This window comes from Borostomias antarcticus (assembly GCF_949987555.1).
Source record: "Borostomias antarcticus genome assembly, chromosome: 9".
NCBI classification, from domain to species: Eukaryota; Metazoa; Chordata; class Actinopteri; order Stomiiformes; family Stomiidae; genus Borostomias; species Borostomias antarcticus.
Genome location: NC_140242.1, coordinates 4,619,172 through 4,639,664, shown reverse-complemented (window position 1 = coordinate 4,639,664; position 20,493 = coordinate 4,619,172). Strand labels below are relative to the sequence as shown.

Sequence of the window (20,493 nt, the reverse complement as noted above, 5' to 3'; positions counted from 1 at the left end):
GGGCTTAAGACTTCTACAAGCATTGAACTGGCTTCAGTCCAGCCTGGCTCCGAGGAAGACAGGCCATCTTAACGCTGCTTTATGGGCCTTTAGGGAGGAGGACAGCAGAGTGGACTAAGAGCAGGAAGGCTGTCCAGTCATCAGCCCTGCTCTGCTCTGCTCTGTTCTGCTCTGCTCTGTTATGTTATGTTCTGCTCTGTTATGTTCTGTCCTGCTCTGTTCTACTCTGCTCTATTCTACTCTACTCTGCTCTGCTCTGTTCTGCTCTGTTCTACTCTGCTCTATTCTACTCTGCTCTGTTCTGCTCTGCTCTGCTCTGCTCTGCTCTGATCTGTTCTGTTCTGTTCTGTTCTGTTCTGCTCTGCTCTGATCTGCTCTGCTCTGCTCTGCTCTGCTCTGCTCTGCTCTGCTCTATTCTACTCTGCTCTGCTCTGCTCTGCTCTGTTCTGCTCTGCTCTTAGACCGCTGGGTCTCTCCTCCTCCCTGCCCCGAGGCCCACCACTCAGACCGCTGGGTCTCTCCTCCTCCCTGCCCCGAGGCCCACCACTCAGACCACTGGGTCTCTCCTCCTCCCTGCCCCGAGGCCCCCCACTCAGACCGCTGGGTCTCTCCTCCTCCCTGCCCCGAGGCCCCCCACTCAGACCGCTGGGTCTCTCCTCCTCCCTGCCCCGAGGCCCACCACTCAGCATCCTTCTGAGGCTGCCGCTGCCATGGCAACTAGGGTCCCCTGAAAACCAGATGCAACAAAGGAACAGCAGTGAGTGGTCACGTTGACCACATTCTCTCAGTGGCTTTCTGTCCTGTTCTGTCCTGAGAAGAGGGCCTTCAAGGTCATGTTGACCACGTTCTCTCCTGAGAAGTGGGGTCTGTCCTGTCCTGTCCTGGTCTGTTCTATCCTCTCCTTTCGTCCTCTCCTCTCCTCCTCCTCTCCTCCCCTCCCCTCTCCTGTACCCTACCTGTCCTGTTCTGTCCTGTTCTGTTGTCCTGTCCTGTCCTGTTCTGTCCTGTCCTGTCGTCCTGTTCTGTTGTCCTTTCCTGTCCTGTTGTCCTGTTCTGTCCTGTACCTGTTCAGATTTCTGGTGGAACAGCGCAGACATGGCCAGGATGGAGCTGCGTTCGTCCAGGGCCGCGGCAAAGCTCTTCCACTCCTGGTCCAGCTGACCTGAGATCTGCTTGATCTGTGGCGAGGCGTAGTGGCCCGCCTCTGACAGCCGGGACGCCACCGACATGATCCGGTTGATGTTGACGTACGCGTTCTGAAACAAACAACCACCACAACTTACACATATTTGACACATTTACTGTATTTGAGTTTTGGTAGACAGGTAAAGAATGAAACTGACAAGTACATAAACACACCATGTAGACGAGATAGACCCAGGTCTCACACACACACACACACACACACACACATTCTCTGCGCTACGATCGTTGTTGGTGCCGAGAATATTGTCGTCGTCATTCGTCAGCAACAATCCGGTCGTAGCGCAGAGAATGTGAGCCGGAGAATAGCCAGTCTGCGCGCTGGCCTGTGCGCATGCGTGCTAGAGCAAGTGGGGAAAGGCGTGTAAAGATCATATTACAGAGGCTAAAGACCCCGTATTTGAAAACCACAACAATGCCTCGCGTTGAGGAATCTCAACTGTCGATTCATCCAATCTGATTGATGAAAACAACCGTTTAGCGGCCGAAAATAGATTTTGAGAAACTGCATTCTCGGTGCCCCGATCACCGTCATTACATGGATATACTGGCTCGCGCTGGATTTTAAATTTCTTCTACAGGCCTCCGAACTACACAAAAGTGATCTTGGTGAGTCAAACTTCTTATAATATGTCGTAAATAAGGTCCAGGTTGTCAAAAATGAGCATTGCCCTTTAACAGTGTCATAAGCCCCCATCTATACCAGTAGCGTTGTTATTGGTCAGCTGTCACTTAGGGTTTCAGCTCTGCCTGGTGGGATGGAAGGGTTCTGGTTCTGGAGGTACCGTGGGTCACATGACCCTAATGAACTGGACCAGGATGGGGCGGCATTGGGCCTGATGACAAATATCCCCCCCTTCACACCCACACACACACACACACGCAGGCACTATCCATCTCTGTATTGTGTGTCTCCGTGTTGCAGTGTGGGCTGTTTATCTCATCCCTCATCAGAGCTGCTAACGAGCCCCTGCGCTCTGATGACTGCTGGGTTCACGCCAGCCTGGATGACTCCTACCGCACTGCATGCTGGCTATGTGTTTGTATGAGTGTACTGTATTTGTAAGTGTTTGTATGTGTGTGTTTGCATGTTTTTTTATGAGTGTATTTGTAAGTGTTTGTATGTGTGTGTTTGTATGTTTGTGTGTGTGTGTGTGTTTGCATGTGTTTGTGTGTGTGTGTTTGTATGTGTGTGTTTGTATGTGCGTGTTTGTGTGTGTGTTTGTGTGTGTTTGTGTGTATGTGTTTGTGTGTGTGTGTGTGTTTGCTGTAGTAGGGGACCAGTCCTATCTCTGCTGTGCTCCCGCTGTGGTGTGTCTGTCTGCTGTCATCATCAGACCAGGGCCCTGGACTAGTAAACAGGATTACGGGGTTAGGGCAATCACTTCAGGTTCAAGCCTGATTTATCCGTATCACGAAGGTGGTTCACTTTTCACCACGCTATATCGCCATGGCAACTTATGCTGCTGAGCTAACCTGCTCCGTGGCAGGTTAGGTTCCAGATTGGATTACAACGTATGAAGCACTGCCCACTGACTGGTCAGTTCACTTGGAAAATGGCATTGGGCATTAAAGGAGAATTAAAGTCTATGATTTTGTAGCCTCTAAACACATGCAATATGTGTCTTGTTTACAATGAACATCAACCAAATAAGAAAATTGAGTAATACGTTCAATAAACTGAATGTGGTGGTTACAGACGCTGTTATTTTGAAAGACTCAACTGACCAGCATGCATTGCGCGAAACTGAGCAGGAGGAGGCGAACGGAGTCGGAATTTGGCAGAACAGCGGTAGCCATCATTATCTCTCAAGTGAACATTTGTCACTCAGAATATTTGTCAGACCCTGTATCTTTGCAATTGAGGAAAAACACAGACAATGCCAAAACACTGTGCAATTTGTGGAATCAAGGATTTACCTGCATTGGCAGGAATGAGTTTCAATCGGTTGCCGGAACACCACAAAAAGTCCAAAGAACTCAGGTAAATGAAACATCTGTGCATTGCTTGTCATCATTGTGAGTGTGTGCGATCACATATTTTTCGTTTCGTTGAACTAACTTTATAGGGTAGGCTAGAGCTAGAGGGTTAGCATTGACTTCCATTGTAGCCCAGCGAGAGCCTGCATAAAAACTGCAGCTAGCTCAATCCTGGAACGATCAGTGAAATTATGGTTTCTATGTTTCAGGTTCATGGTAGACAGACCACAAATAGGGCTAAATGTCCAAAACAGCACACTGCCCCTTTAAAGCCCTCGCTTACGGTACCCCTGAGATGACCATGTGACCGGTGGGCGCTGCGGTGCGACTCTCATACTGACCATAGAGTTCATGGCGAAGTGGTTGTGCTGAGTCTGCAGGTCCACGGCGTGCTGGTAGCTGACCCCGATCTCGGTGTGACTCTGGAGGAACACCTCCTTGTTGTGACTGATCCAGTCGAACATCTGCAGGGGAAGACCAACGCAGCTCAGATACTCAACATGACCACAGAGGGCTGTCTGGGACAGAGCTCAACACACCATGTTAATGAAAGACTGTTAATGGAACACACAACGTTACTGAAGACTGTTAATGGATCATTGACCCTGGCGTGCCCTGAGTGCAAGCTGCTCAGGGATTAACTGGCACACAGCGCTGTGCTGGTGAAGCAAACCAACACCCATGCTTCCTCATTCCAATGGGTTCATAGTTGATTAAGTCCTAATTGTTCATTTCAAACAAGCCAGAAACCAAGAAACTATTGTAACTGTGTGACTGAAACAAGTTCAACCCATGCAGAGCGTATTTCAGCAGATCCAGCTGGTGACACAGGTGTCTCTTCCCCCTCCCCAGACCCTGCTGGGGGAGATCTCTCTTCCCCCTCCCCAGACCCTGCTGGGGGAGATCTCTCTTCCCCCTCCCCAGACCCCGCTGGGGGAGATCTCTCTTCCCCCTCCCCAGACCCCGCTGGGGGAGATCTCTCTTCCCCCTCCCCAGACCCTGCTGGGGGAGATCTCTCTTCCCCCTCCCCAGACCCCGCTGGGGGAGATCTCTCTTCCCCCTCCCCAGACCCTGCTGCGGGAGATCTCTCTTCCCCCTCCCCAGACCCCGCTGGGGGAGATCTCTCTTCCCCCTCCCCAGACCCTGCTGGGGGAGATCTCTCTTCCACCTCCCCAGACCCCGCTGGGGGAGATCTCTCTTCCACCTCCCCAGACCCCGCTGGGGGAGATCTATCTTCCCCCTCCCCAGACCCCGCTGGGGGAGATCTCTCTTCCCCCTCCCCAGACCCTGCTGCGGGAGATCTCTCTTCCCCCTCCCCAGACCCTGCTGCGGGAGATCTCTCTTCCCCCTCCCCAGACCCCGCTGGGGGAGATCTATCTTCCCCCTCCCCAGACCCCGCTGGGGGAGATCTCTCTTCCACCTCCCCAGACCCTGCTGCGGGAGATCTCTCTTCCACCTCCCCAGACCCTGCTGCGGGAGATCTATCTTACCCCTCCCCAGACCCCGCTGGGGGAGATCTCACATCCTCTGACTGGCCAACTCACAACCTAACCTCATAAACACTGCCTAGGCCGGCTACGCCAGTGAAAAGCTTGCCATGTGATGGTGCAGGTGGTCTACAGTATAAGGACTGAGTTTAACCAATTCAGCTCGATTACACTGGCTGAGCATCTTGAAAAATAGAGGTCTACTAGTTCTTGATTTGAATGTCCTGAGAGCAGGCTATAACTAACTAAGAAAATACCTGGAACACTATTATGACTGATGACTGGACTATGCTTGTAAATCCTGCTTCTTGTCATCTTCATTAAATCACATTCTCTAACTCTAATGAAGTACAAATCAACAGGACGGATCTGTCTGAAGTCTTAATTGGGCCTGGCTGATAGCTCATTCCTTTCAGACGATCTCAGACTAAGTACTCTTGCTGATAAAGGACGTCCTATCCTGTTCCAGTCTATAGAAAGAACGACATGTGGACCAATCAGAAAAAGGTTTAATCCTAAAATGAACATTAAAAAGTAAAGATATCCTGAAAATCAAGGCCTTTAGAATTGTACATTCTCTCTTCTGCGGCATATGTTTGAGTCACTATGGGACCCCCGTCCAGAGAGAAAGGACCCTCCAGGGAGCAGGCCCTCAGCTGTGAGACCCCCCAGGGAAGCCCCTCAGCTCTGAGACCCTCCAGGGAAGCCCCTCAGCTCTGAGACGGATGCTTTGATCCTAATCCCCTCAGATATTGGCTGTTTTCACTGGCGCTCTAACTGGGGTTACGCTCCAAGAAGTTCATTTTACCCATGGTGAATAAAAATGAAGGAATGGGTTTTGGAGCTTCAAAGCTGCTGCGTGGTATTATGGTCTGGCGGAGCGCCTGTGTTCCAGAAACACAGATGCAGGTGCACCACCACCAATACTGGCGGGACTGTTTAATCTTACTGTTTAATCTTAATGTTTAAGATTAAAACAAGGTCTGCCCCAACCGTGGCTTCGAAAGCAGCATCTGAGGTGCAGCTTCATATTCCAGACGTTCTGGCTCTGGTTCTGGTTCCAGAGGTTCTGGCTCTGGTTCTGGTTCCAGAGGTTCTGGCTCTGGTTCTGGTTCCAGACGTTCTGGCTCTGGTTCTGGTTCCAGATGTTCTGGCTCTGGTTCTGGTTCCAGAGATTCTGGTGAATCAGTGCTGCAGAGTCCCGAGCTTTCAACATGACTGGTATCTGACCACTACAGAGCTGCTGAACCATGGAACACAACATGGAGCTGCTCTTGAAGCCAACTATCTTCAGCCGGGAAGGAAACACACGCCTCCAAACTTCTCTTTGATTGGAAATTCCACTATCCAATTGGAACAGACACTCGTCCTTGATTGGCGGTCACATCATCCAGTTAGAGAGCATTCTCAGCAGCAGTCCCTTCAGGGAGATGGATCATCATCATTATGCAGGCTGGCTTTAATCAGAGGCATCCTGGGATATTACTGTCATCACACAGACTGCACTTCTACTAATGAATACCTGAACCACTGGCCTGACCACAACTAGGATAAGACAGAGAGAGAGAGAGGGGGGAGAGAGAGAGAGAGAGGGAGAGAGAGAGAGAGAGAGAGAGAGAGAGAGAGAGAAAGAGAGACAAAGAGAGAGGAAGAGAGAGATAGAGAGGAGAGAGAGAAAGAGAGGGAGATATAGAGAGAAGGAGGGAGGGAGAGGGAGAGAGACAGAAAGAGAGAGGGAGAGAGAAGAGAGAGGGAGAGATAGAGAGGAGGGAGGGGGAGGGAGAGAGAGAGGGGTGGAGGCTGCAGGATGACAGAACATAATAGCAGCAGCATCTGTAATGGGTGAGTCATGTGAGTTGTGCTTGGAAGGTGGGGGTCGTTCTCTAGTAGCACCTGTGAGCACTCACTGTGCAGCTGAGCCCTGACCTGAGGCCAGACAGCACGCCAGAACTCCCCTTATACCCTTAACCCTAGAACCGCCAATGGTGGGTCATTTGACCCATGCAACTACATTAAAAAATAATTATCTGCAACCGTTCAAGTTACAGCGCCCTGCTTTCATGACTTTTCCTACATATGTGCGTTTTACGTGTCAGTGTTTTTAAAACTTCGAAATCCCACCAGGAAAATGTAGTTTGGTCATTTCTTTCAGCGAATTCTGGCAAAAAGATGGTCGGCCATCTTTTTTACCTGACTTTTAGGCTGCAATGCTACTTACTCCCAGCATATGTCGCCTAGGTTCATCAATACGGTTTTTATAGGAATCAAGGTTGAATGAATAATCCATATTACATATGGATATAAGAATGTGCACAGCAATAATATTATGTGGTAGACTATATGTGACTTCAACAATTAATGCAAAATGTTACACTCACACAATGGGTCATTTAGAGAAAACTGTGTTTAATTTCAAAGCGTATGCTATCAGCTCAACACAGGTCAAATGTCCTCAAATGAATAGCACTCAATAGTCTATGATGCAGATGTTGAATTTTGAAATGCTGTAAATGTCTTGAAAACACACCCTTACTTGTATGGATGTGAATGCTTATGTAGGCTAGTGAATGAATGCAAAATGTTAGACTAGGGGTGCAAGCTATTCAACCCTCTAGATTGTTTACTTCAGTTCAGGGAATAATATGTTACAATCTTGCACCTGGCCGTTGGGTCGTTTTTTGTTCAATTGGCAATCTGGACAAAGCAGATATATAACTGGGAGCATAATATAATTGGGAACATTGGTGTGAGTAAAAAGAACTGTGCTTCATCCCTCTGGAGTCTGCGCCCGCGGTGCACTGTTTATGCACACAAAATGATCAATCCTACTGTAAGTTACCTCATGAACTTATCAAGAATAAATATCCGCTCATTATATTTGTGCGTAAAGGGAGTAACTTAGGGTGGTTGCACCAAACAAGCTTTGGGCCCGAGAGCGCTCTGTATGGGCCTGTGTGAACACAACAATCGCAGACAAGTGCGCATTAAAACAGCTGCTCCGAGACCCTCCTGAAGAGGTGTTTTCGGAACCGTTATCGGAGCTGCTAACCTGAGGCCAGACGGCACGCCAGAACTCCACTCATACCCTTAATGAGTCGCTCCATAGCAGGTTTCCTAGTATAAAAGCCTACTGTTGGAAGTTGTTCACACAGCTACTGTAGGCATAATCACCACACGGTTTCATGGGTCTTTCTGTGCCTCTGGACATTGTAGAGGGGGAAAGATGAAATTCATGGTCAGATGATCTTTTTGTAACCACCTAGCCATTGGAGCTGCACCACCAAACATGTCCTGTGTTCTCCTGTTCACACAGACCTTTGAAAATCATTTACTTTTTAATGAAATGTCTATTTCACAGGGAAATATGCTCCCAATCAACACAAACCTCACAGCAGCGTCTGTCTGAATCTGGGTAAGTAAACAGAGCTGACCCGAGAGGCTCACATCTACCCACAGTTTATTTAAACATGTAGCATCTACAATAAATATTTGTACTTTGAGGCATGAGGATATTTACATGAAAAATCTATCCATCTCAGACAGTGTGTGGATCAGGGCTGGACAGTGCGACTGTTTTGCTCGCATTTGCGAGTGGATAATTTCCAATGCGACTAGAAAATTACATTCAGTCGCATCAGTGCGAGTCCGACAGAACCATTGGTACATGCACTGTTTTGCGTGCTGTTTAACGTGAGCAGTATTTTTTTTCTTCTTTTTTTCAAGCGAATGTTTAGACTAACGTAACAGGCTGGTTGAATCTTCTGAATCTACCAATAAAGCGCAGCATTTAGCTACGTACCTGTAATCAGATCTGAAACAGAGCAGGAGACCGAAACGAGAGCGACTTGGACGAAGAAGAGGATGGGGCGTTAAGCAGGGGTGAAAGTAGCAATTTCTACCCCAAACAGGAATTGAAAAATTGAATTTGTGTCTCTTCATGTCTGGGGGAGGAACTGTCTGGGGGGGGGACTTGAAGGTTGGAGTAGTAGTACCTGCAATAACTTAATCCTACTTTCACCCCTGGTTAGGATTAGGCTAAATAAGCACTTTATTTGTTTGAAAATGTCCCCTTTATGAAAATTGCTGAATTTTCATTGTGCTACTAAAAAATGTTGTGTGCTACTAAATTTTTCAGCATGGTAGCACAGTGCTACTTGGAGAAAAGCTAAGCGTCCAGCCCTGTGGATGTATTCATATTAATTCCTTGAGTCATGTTGTCTGTCTAGATGCAAACATGCCACACCTCTAGGGACCAGCAGAGAACACTCAGCATTCTCCTTCAACATCAGCCTGTCCTCAACAACATCAACATCAGCCTGATCTCAACAACATCAACATCAGCCTGTCCTCAACAACATCAACATCAGCCTGATCTCAACAACATCAACATCAGCCTGATCTCAACAACATCAACAAGCTCAACATCACCAACAACATCAGCATGATCTCAACAACATCAGCACGATCTCAACAGTATCAGCATGATCTCAACAGTATCAGCATGATCTCAACCACATCAACAACAGCATCAACATCAGCCTGATATCAACAACATCAACATCATCAACAACATCAGCCTGATATCAACAACATCAACATCATCAATAACGACATCAGCCTGATATCAACAACATCAACATCATCAACAACAACATCAGCCTGTCCTCAACAACATCAACATCATCAACAACATCAGCCTGTCCTCAACAACATCAACAACATCAGCCTGATCTCAACAACATCAACAACAACATCAGCCTGATCTCAACAACATCAACAACAACATCAGCTTGATCTCAACATCAACAACAACATCAGCCTGATCTCAACAGCATCAATAACATCATCAACAACATCAGTCTGTCCTCAACAACATCAACAACATCAGCCTGTCCTCAGTGAGCTGTGGATCCCTTCTTAGACGACTGTTGTGAATGTTGTTGTTGCTGTTGGAATGTTGTTGTTGTTGTGAATGTTGTCCTGTGAATTCTGTTGAGGCGACGGCAGCTCCTGCCCTCCACTGCCCCACTCACCTTCTCTGCGTCCTGCTCAAAGAGCCGCAGCTGGAAGCACTGGTCCAGCTTGAGCTTGCGGACGTGCCACATCTGGTGCAGATGCTGCCGTGTGGAGTGCAGCTTGTCCAGCAGGCTGGCCACCTTGGGCACCACGCTCTGGAAGTCGGCGCTGCCCGAGATGCAGTTGCGTCCAGAGAAGCCGTCGCTGGAGCGGATGCACTGGAGCAGCCTCTGGCCCTCCCGGTCCAGCTCCTCCACCGGAGCCTTCATCACCTTCTTCTTCAGCTGCGTGTGCTCGTCAATCAGTCGGCGAGAGCCCTCCACGTCTACAGGGAACTCTTTCTTGGCCAGCAGCTCCTAGCAGCAACAACAGAGATGCGGTTTGTACCAAATGTACATTGTGATTAGACATAGGCTTGTCACGGTACCAGAAATTCAGTAGTCGGTACCGATACCAGTAAATTTCCACAGAACTCGGTACCAATTTCGGTACCACGGCGTACGCGCGTGAGTAATACATGCACACGTGTAAAGTGCAATGTGCATGAGTATCGCAAGCAGCAATTCAACTGAACTGTGTAGCGTTCTTGCTCGCTCATCACACAGCTTCGACCGAATGACGACGCGTTTATTTAGACAAACCACGTGACAAGTGTCAACAGTGCTACACGCTAGTGCTATCGCTAACTTGCTAGCAAGAGGCTAGCGCAGGTCATAAAAAGGAACAGACATCTCCATCACGGTTCTTCCCCAAATGGCATCTCCCCAAACTTGGGTCTACTAGCACCGAAACATAAAACATAACATGCTACACGCTGTCACTCCCACAGCCCAAGTGTCAATACACAGTCCCCTACACAATGTCAATCACTTATATTTTCACATTATCATCTACATGAATTATCCTTACCAAATGGCTAATAGATGGCTTCTCCTACTCGTGTGCTTACCTGTTTCTAGCCGAACTCAGCCGTCATCGTAGTGTTTTGTAGTGACAGTCTTAAGTAATCAACAAGTAACATAACATTATTGGGTTGAACTAGCGGTCAGTTGCGTCGGGCTCGGGCGGGATCGACAAGGCGTGGGGGTTGTAGCCTAGATGACTGAAAAAGTCCAGTCATAATTCCACTTAAATCTTGCAGCACTTAAACTAGGTACTGTAGCCCCTCACACGACTGCTAACCTAATGGACCTTATCCCCCCATGAGCCGACACATGTTCTACCGACACAAAACCCCTTGACACTGTGTTGTGGAAGACAGATTTCAGTGAGAAGCCGCAACCGTTTGTATCTGCGTAGAAGCTGAAAATATCTTGCTGAGCGCTCCACCGCAACCTGATTTCCACTGAAGAAGCAGACCCTGCGGAGAAGGGAACGCCGGGAGTCATGACCTAAACGCCGGGGGTCATGACCTGAACCTCAGCCCTACCTGCAGGTCCTCCAGGCGGGCCAGCAGGTGCACGGCGCTGGAGATGAACTCCTCCAGGGACACGCGGAGCTCCATCCACTCCTCGTGGTTGTAGTCCAGAGAACCCTCCAGGTCGTCGGTCAGCTGGGACGGGTCCACCAGCTTGGTCAGCCCCTCCACCGAGACCAGACTAGTCTGTAAGGAAACACACAGAACTAGGGTAAGCCTACTGCTACAACACAGAGCACTAGAGTTAGCCTACTGTACTGCTACAACACAGACTCGGGGTTAGGATACTACTACAACATAGAACACTCTGGGTTAGGATACTACTACAGCATAAGACACTCTGGGTTAGGATACTACTACAACATAGAACACTCTGGGTTAGGACACTACTACAACATAGAACACTCTGGGTTAGGATACTACTACAACATAGAACATTCTGGGTTAGGATACTACTACAACATAGAACACTCTGGGTTAGGATACTACTACAACCTAGAACATTCTGGGTTAGGACACTACTACAACATAGAACACTCTGGGTTAGGATACTACTACAACCTAGAACATTCTGGGTTAGGACACTACTACAACATAGAACATTCTGGGTTAGGACACTACTACAACCTAGAATACTCTGGATTAGGATACTGCTGCTCCGAACCTGTTAATTCCTTCTCATTCTGACAGGGCAGAGAGAGAGTAGAAGAGTCTTACCTCAAACGTGAACTTGGCGCTGCCAAAGTTGGTCTTCTGCTTCTGCCAAAAGTTGTCGGGTTTGATGATGAGTGCGACGCAGATCTGGGCGGGGAAGGCTTCCTGGAGGGTCTTCAGCAGAGGTTTGATCAGGTCCCACTTGGACCCTCGCATGTCAATGATGACCGTGAATCCTCGCTTGCACACGTCCTCACTGTGGGGACAACACACCGGAGAGGAGAGCAGGAGAGAGGAGGAGAGAGGAGGAGAGCAGGAGAGAGGAGGAGAGGAGAGGAGGAGAGAGAAGGAAAGGACAGCAGAGAGGAGAGGAGAGCAGAGAGGAGGAGAGGAGAGAGGAGAGGTGAGCAGAGCGGAGTCATTAGCTAATTAGAGCAGTAGCTGCAGTCCTCCCAGCTTCGTCTCTTCATTATACTGTATAATTATACTGTACTATATATACTATATACCATCACACCCAGGAGCTGATTATATTGTTTTTTTTGTTTCTCTCTGTATGCCCACCTGGTTAACAACCCCTCCTTCTCTCCCTCCCTCCCTACCTCCCTCCTTACCTACCTACCTCCTTACCTACCTATCTCCCTACCTACTTCTCTACGGTCACACGCACACACACACAGCTGGGCCTGAAGGATCCAGCCCTGTGATGCTCGATGCATGTTATAACTGTGCCATTACCTTCAGAGCATGTTATAACTGTGCCATTACCTTCAGAGCATGTTATAACTGTGCAATTACCTTCAGAGCATGTTATAACTGTGCCATTACCTTCAGAGCATATTATAACTGTCATTACCTTCAGAGCATGTTATAACTGTGCCATTACCTTCAGAGCATATTATAACTGTCATTACCTTCAGAGCATGTTATAACTGTGCCATTACCTTCAGAGCATATTATAACTGTCATTACCTTCAGAGCATGTTATAACTGTGTCATTACCTTCAGAGCATGTTATAACTGTGTCATTACCTTCAGAGCATGTTACAACTGTGCCATTACCTTCAGAGCATGTTATAACTGTGTCATTACCTTCAGAGCATGTTATAACTGTGTCATTACCTTCAGAGCATGTTATAACTGTGCCATTACCTTCAGAGCATGTTATAACTGTGCCATTACCTTCAGAGCATGTTATAACTGTCATTACCTTCAGAGCATGTTATAACTGTGCCATTACCTTCAGAGCATGTTATAACTGTGTCATTACCTTCAGAGCATGATCCCAGATGACCCTGCTTGTAGAGCACCACATTTGGAAATAACCATACACATGCTATCACACACACCGGCTCATAATGATCATAATACAAATGCTATCACACACATAGTGCCCTTCCTACAGAGCAGATCCTAAAATGCTCAAACTGAGAGCTTGATTTCTTGGGGGTTTATCTTTTAAACAGTGAGGCTCCATTTCAGGTAACGAGGCCGGAGCAGAATACTATTAACATTCTATTCTGAGCCTCCATGCTTGGAACCCTCTTCACTGGATTGGAAGATAAAAATAACCTGTAATTGCTTCACCTCGCTGGGCACCCTCCTAGAGACTAGAGACCTAGAGACACCCCTCCTCCCCCCCCATCTCTCAGCTCTCCATCCATCCCTTCCTGCATACCTCCTTCTCTCCATCCCTCCTTTCCTCCCCTACTCTCTAGAATGACTCTGACCCTCCAGGTCTTTCTGAGACTACAGTCCCCCAGGACACCATGAAACTACACCAGCATCTAGGTACTCTCACTGCTCCTCCCCTGACTTCCTGCCATTCTCTGTCCTCGTTGAGGCCTGGTCCAAGAACAACAGGAAGTGGGCCCTGGATGCCATGGTGGTAGTGCTGAGAGGAGGAAGTGTTAGCTAACGCCTGGACGACTCTCTCCCTTTGTGCAGAGCTGACGAGGTGCTGGAGGTGAACAGTATCTGTTTCAGAGATCTGCTATTCAACCCGTCTGATGCAGTTCTTCCCATAGAACACCATCAATGGTCTGGCTAGTTGACCACTGTCAATATGGGAAACACGCTAACATGTTGTGGTGGTTGGCCAAGGTGAAACTAGCTAGCATGTTGTGGTGGTTGGCCAAGGTGAAACTAGCTAACATGTTGTGCTGGTTGGCCAAGGTGAAACTAGCTAACATGTTGTGGCAGTTAGCCAAGGTGAAACTAGCTACAGTAACATGGTGTGGCAGTTAGCCAAGGTGAAACTAGCTACAGTAACATGTTGTGGCAGTTAGCCAAGGTGAAACTAGCTACAGTAACATGTTGTGGCAGTTAGCCAAGGTGAAACTAGCTAACATGTTGTGCTGGTTGGCCAAGGTGAAACTAGCTAACATGTTGTGCTGGTTGGCCAAGGTGAAACTAGCTAACATGTTGTGCTGGTTGGCCAAGGTGAAACTAGCTAACATGTTGTGCTGGTTGGCCAAGGTGAAACTAGCTAACATGTTGTGCTGGTTGGCCAAGGTGAAACTAGCTAACATGTTGTGGCAGTTATCCAAGGTGAAACTAGCTACAGTAACATGTTGTGGCAGTTAGCCAAGGTGAAACTAGCTACAGTAACATGTTGTGGCAGTTAGCCAAGGTGAAACTAGCTAACATGTTGTGGCAGTTAGCCAAGGTGAAACTAGCTACAGTAACATGTTGTGGCAGTTAGCCAAGGTGAAACTAGCTAACATGTTGTGCTGGTTGGCCAAGGTGAAACTAGCTAACATGTTGTGCTGGTTGGCCAAGGTGACATCATGTTTTCATTTGTTCCATCACGCTAATTTCCACAGAGCTAACAAGCTAAAAACAAAGTTTGTTAATTATCTAAAATACCACAGAAAATACATGAGCTAAAAATAGAGGGATGATCTGGCCCCTGGTGTTTGGGTTCGGGGGAGGTGTGTGTGTGTGTGTGTGTGTGTGTGTGTGTGTGTGTGTGCGCGTGCGTGTGTGCGCGCACGTGTGTGTGTGTGTGTGTGTGTGTGTGGGGGGGGAGTTAACAGGCCTGGAGGACAGGGAAGTGTGGAGAGGAGGGTTGGGAGAGGAGAGAGAGAGAGGAAGAGAGAGAGACCAGCTGTCTGAGAGAGTGAAACTCGTCCCCAGCTGAGTCAGAGGGAGAGAGAGAGAGGGTCTCTGTCCCAGAGGGATGTTCAGTGCCGTGCTGCTGCTGTGGCTACCCAACGCCGCTCTCCTCTCCTCTCCTCTCCTCTCCTCTCCTCTCCTCTCCTCTCCTCTCCTCTCCTCTCCTCTCCTCTCCTCTCCTCTCCTCTCCTCTCCCCTCCCCTCCCTTCCTCTCCTCTCCTATTCTCTCCCCTCCCCTCCTCTCCCTTCCGCTCCTCTCCTCTCCTCTCCTCTCCTCTCCTCTCCTCTCCTCTCCTCTCCTCTCCTCTCCTCTCCTCTCCTCTCCTCTCCTCTCCTCTCTCCTCTCCCCTCCTCTCCCCTCCCCTCCCCTCCCCTCCCCTCCCCTCCCCTCCCCTCCCCTCCCCTCCCCTCTTCTCCTCAGCATGTGCTAGTCAGTGAAGTGGGCCCCTTTGGCTCCCTGGCCGCCCGCCTGGCTGGCTGCTCCCGGGCCAGCTGTCTGGGCAGGCGGGCTGCTTGCTCTCTCATTAGCAGCCTTTGTTCAGGCCTCCATAGAGAGGCTTTGAAGCCGACTTCACAGACCCACCACCAGGCCTGATCTACAGACCCACCACCCCCTGATCTACAGACCCACTGCCAGGCCTGGTCTACAGACCCACCGCCCCCTGGTCTACAGACCCACCACCAGGCCTGATCTACAGACCCACCACCCTCTGATCTACAGACCCACTGCCCCCTGGTCTACAGACCCACCACCCCCTGATCTACAGACCCACAGCCCCCTGATCTACAGACCCACCACCAGGCCTGGTCTACAGACCCACCACCTGGCCTGATCTACAGACCCACCGCCCCCTGATCTACAGACCCACCACCAGGCCTGGTCTACAGACCCACCACCTGGCCTGATCTACAGACCCACCGCCCCCTGGTCTACAGACCCACCATCAGGCCTGGTCTACAGACCCACCACCAGGCCTGGTCTACAGACCCACAGCCCCCTGATCTACAGACCCACCACCAGGCCTGGTCTACAGACCCACCACCTGGCCTGATCTACAGACCCACCGCCCCCTGGTCTACAGACCCACCATCAGGCCTGGTCTACAGACCCACCACCAGGCCTGGTCTACAGACCCACAGCCCCCTGATCTACAGACCCACCATCAGGCCTGGTCTACAGACCCACCGCCCCCTGGTCTACAGACCCACCACCCCCTGGTCCACAGACCCAAATGTAACCATTGTACTCTCAACAGTTGGACCCAGTTAAGGGCTTGTCCCAGGTGCTTGTGAGGGGGGCACGCTGACAGCTGCACCAGTAGGGACGTCCCTCTTGGAGGGACTGTTAGTGCTCCTTTGAGCAATGAGTTTCACCAGCTACTCCACGTTTCACTTGGTTACACAAACATACACACAAACATACATATATATACACACCCACACAAATACACACAGCCAAACACACACATGCACACAAAATACAGCGGTGTGTAAGAAACCAATCACCAGTTACAAAGCGATATATACACATACACACACATATATACACACACACACACACACACACACACAAACATGGCTGTAACTAACATTGAGGACGCCGAGGTCATGACACCATCTGTATTTTTTAAATTAAAAATAAAAATAAACCATTTAATTTGTGCGGTGAAATTACGTGGGAGGACCGAGGGAAGGTGATGGAGTGACTCCTCTCTTCTCCATAAAGACGATATTTGATTGAGGCACTCACACACGCGCTGTGTTTTGTGGGGTGACCTACTGTAAGTCGAGCACCTGCTACAGGCTGAAGCAAGCGTGGAAGAGGTCAGCGGACGAGCCAGGTAACTTATAAACTACTAATTCATTCCAGTGTGGGCTGCTTGCCTGTCATTCATCCCCGAGATTATTATTCACAAGAGGCAGCGGCTGTACTTGCATAAAGTAATGTTACAATGAATGAACGAATGAAGCCATAGTGAGCATTGCGGTTGCTAGCTAAAGCTAACATAGTTAATTCAAACATTGCCCATGTTTCCTGCTTGAGCTAGCTAGCTATATAATGTTGTATAACTAGTTTACAGCAAAGTAATGTAGTCAACCTAATTAATCTGGTAAAAACAAATTAAATCCAGCTGCTCGCTAAAGTTAATGTTGAGCAGTTCACATCAGATAGCTATTTGACTTGCCATGAAATGTAGCTCAGTTAGCTAGCTTGTTATATTTCATGCAAGTAGACATGATGGTAGGTAGGTAGTGATTGTAGGTTGTTGTTCATTGTTATGATAATGTTAGGGGTTGTCTTCCAGGCTTACCAGCTAACTATCAGGCAGCCAGCTGATTTTAGATAACTGCAAGGCAGTTAGTTAAATGTGGTACTGGCCATCTTCCAGGCTGCTTAGGTAAACTAGCTTGGTTAAAATGGATAAGTAGTGTAGTGCTAACGTTATATAACTAAAGTTGGCTGGCTTTCATTATTAATTCCAATGGTAGACTGATAAACCGTCAATGAAATCTGTAAATGGTTGAAATTTGTGTTAAAAATTAAGTCCCCTATTTGCCATTGCAACTATAGCAGAGGCTGTTATTCACATATCAATTGACCATGTGTTTGCTTTCTTCACTGACAGGGAGAAAGGGGGAGAGAGAGAGAGAGAGAGAGAGAGAGAGAGAGAGAGAGAGAGAGAGAGGGAGGGAGAAAGAGAGGGAGACGATGAAATGATTTCATCAAACAAAGCTCAGCTTTGGAAAGTGAACTGTTGAGGACAAGATAAAAAGAAAGAGGTGATGATGGTGGTACACTGCCCACTCACTTAACATGATGGGAAACACACAGTGACATGATACATTGTATGTTTGTATATAGATAAACAAATAGACAGGGAGGTAGGTAGGTAGGTAGGTAGGTAGGTAGGAGTGTGTGTGTGTGTGTATATATATATATATATATATATACACAGTATGCAAGATTATGTTCTGTTAAAAGTAGAGACCCCCCCCGCACCATGACTAAATGACCTCTGTATTTCATAAATCCTGCATACGGCCCTGCACACATATATACACACACACATATATATGTCACCCTTAACACACACACACACACACACACACAGCTAGGAAGCTAGGACATCTGAATGGAAGTCTTCAGTCTCTAGTTGAGCGAAGAGTTAAGACACTGACTAGTGAGTCCACAGATACCTGGGGATGTTGGACAGGTAGGGGACGTACCTGAGTACAGGTAGGGGATGGTAGACAGGTAGAGGATGGTGGACAGGTAGGTGGCGGTAGACAGGTAGGGGACGGTAGACAGGTAGGGGACGTACCTGGGGACAGGTAGGGGACGTACCTGGGGACAGGTTGGGGACGGTGGAGAGGTAAAGGACATACCTGGGGACAGGTAGGGGACGGTGGACAGGTAGGGGACGTACCTGGGGACAGGTTGGGGACGGTGGAGAGGTAAAGGACATACCTGGGGACAGGTAGGGGACGGTGGACAGGTAGGGGACGTACCTGGGGACAGGTAGAGGACGGTAGACAGGTAGGGGACGTACCTGGGGACAGGTAGGGGACGGTGGAGAGGTAGGGGACGTACCTGGGGACAGGTAGAGGACGGTAGACAGGTAGGGGACGTACCTGGGGACAGGTAGAGTACGGTAGACAGGTAGGGGACGTACCTGGGGACAGGTAGGGGATGGTGGAGAGGTAGGGGACGTACCTGGGGACAGGTAGGGGACGGTGGAGAGGTAGGGGACGTACCTGGGGACAGGTAGGGGATGGTGGAGAGGTAGGGGACGTACCTGGGGACAGGTAGGGGACGGTGGAGAGGTAGGGGACGTACCTGGGGACAGTGGAAAGGTAGGTGACCAGCCTCCGGAGCTCTTCCTGTTTTATCCTGTCGTGGCTCCTGGCTGGAAACGTCAAGATGGGACCCCCCCTCTTATCCCTGCCTCCTGGGAACAAGAACACACAACACTCCGCTCAGACAGCTGTGTGAGTGTGTGTGTGTGTGTGTGTGTGTGTGTGTGTGTTCTTGTGTGATTTAAACCCTGTGGAGAGATGTATGATCAGATTAGAGTGAAATACAGAGCTCTCCTGTTCCCCTGTTACTCACAGGACAGGTCCTCCATGGAGAGAGGAGGGGAGGGGGGGTAGAGGGGAGGCAGAGGGGCGTAGAGGGGGTAGAGGGGAGGTAGAGGGGAGGCAGAGGGGGGTAGAGGGGGTAGAGGGGAGGTAGAGGGGAGGCAGAGGGGGGTAGAGGGGAGGTAGAGGGGAGGCAGAGGGGGGTAGAGGGGAGGCAGAGGGGGTAGAGGGGAGGAAGAGGGGAGGCAGAGGGGGTAGAGGGGAGGCAGAGGGGGGTAGAGAGGAGACAGAGGGGGTAGAGGGAGGTAGAGAGGAGACAGAGGGGGGTAGAGAGGAGACAGAGGGGGTAGAGGGAGGTAGAGAGGAGACAGAGGGGGTAGAGGGGAGGCAGAGGGGAGACAGAGGGGAGGTAGAGGGGAGACAGAGGGGGGTAGAGGGGGGGGTAGAGGGGAGACAGAGGGGGGTAGAGGGGAGACAGAGGGGGGTAGAGGGGAGACAGAGGGGAGGTAGAGAGGAGACAGAGGGGGGTAGAGGGGAGACAGAGGGGGGTAGAGGGGAGACAGAGGGGAGGTAGAGAGGAGACAGAGGGGGGTAGAGGGGAGACAGAGGGGGGTAGAGGGGAGACAGAGGGGGGTAGAGGGGAGACAGAGGGGAGGTAGAGGGGAGGTAGAGGGGGTAGAGAGGAGACAGAGGGGGGTAGAGGGGAGACAGAGGGGGGTAGAGGGGAGGTAGAGGGAGGTAGAGAGGAGAAAGAGGGGGGTAGAGGGGAGACAGAGGGGGGTAGAGGGGAGACAGAGGGGGGTAGAGAGGAGACAGAGGGGGGTAGAGGGGAGACAGAGGGGGGTAGAGGGGAGACAGAGGGGAGGCAGAGGGGGTAGAGAGGAGACAGAGGGGAGGCTGGAGACCCAGAGAGAGGCTCTAATCTGTTGACACTTTCTGGGTGCCCCCCCTCCCACTCTCTCCCTCCCTCCCTCCCCCACACTCCCCTTCCTGACAAAATTCATGTTCAACAGCCTTTCATCTTCTTCAAGGTCCCTCCCTCCCTCCCTCCCTCCCTCCCTCCCTCCCTCCCTCCCTCCCTCCCTCATCCCTCATCCCTCATCCCCCCACGTGAAGCCGGGCCGCGTGTGCGCTGGCTCTGCTGGGGAGATAAGGCCGGTGTGTGTGTGTGTGTGTGTGTATGTGTGTGTGTGTGCGTGCGTATGTGTGTGTGTGAGTGTGTGTGTGTGTGTGCGTATATGTGTGTGTGTTAGTGTGTGTGTGCGTATGTGTGTGTGTGAGTGTTAGTGTGTGTGTGCGTATGTGTGTGTGAGTGTGTGTGTGGTGTGTGTGTGTGTGTGTGTGTGTGTGTGTGTGTGTGAGTGTGTGTGTGTGTGTGTGTGTGTGTGTGAGAGTGTGTGTGAGAGTGTGTGTGTGTGATAAGGCAGGCTGACTGCTGGGTTGCTACAGCGCTAATGGAGCAGAGAGCTCTGGGGGCTTCATGGTGGAGGAGAGCAGCTCGGAGTGGAGGGAGGGGGGGGGGGAGACCGGAGTGGGGGG

The 20,493-nt window shown here is 49.9% G+C and overlaps 1 protein-coding gene across 5 annotated transcripts in view; it reads right to left on the bottom strand.

Moving 5' to 3' along the window:
• kalrna (kalirin RhoGEF kinase a) overlaps positions 1-20,493 on the bottom strand; it is a gene marked incomplete at both ends in the record, with an annotated part of 193,384 nt that overhangs the window by 117,461 nt on the left and 55,430 nt on the right. For all 5 annotated transcript variants that reach the window (XM_084443201.1, XM_084443203.1, XM_084443200.1 and 2 more), the window contains 6 exons: positions 1,065-1,256; positions 3,525-3,647; positions 9,704-10,042; positions 11,116-11,289; positions 11,821-12,013; positions 18,713-18,824. In XM_084443201.1, coding sequence (XP_084299327.1) covers positions 1,065-1,256; positions 3,525-3,647; positions 9,704-10,042; positions 11,116-11,289; positions 11,821-12,013; positions 18,713-18,824 — 1,133 coding nt within the window. The remainder of the gene's footprint in view (positions 1-1,064; positions 1,257-3,524; positions 3,648-9,703; positions 10,043-11,115; positions 11,290-11,820; positions 12,014-18,712; positions 18,825-20,493) is intronic.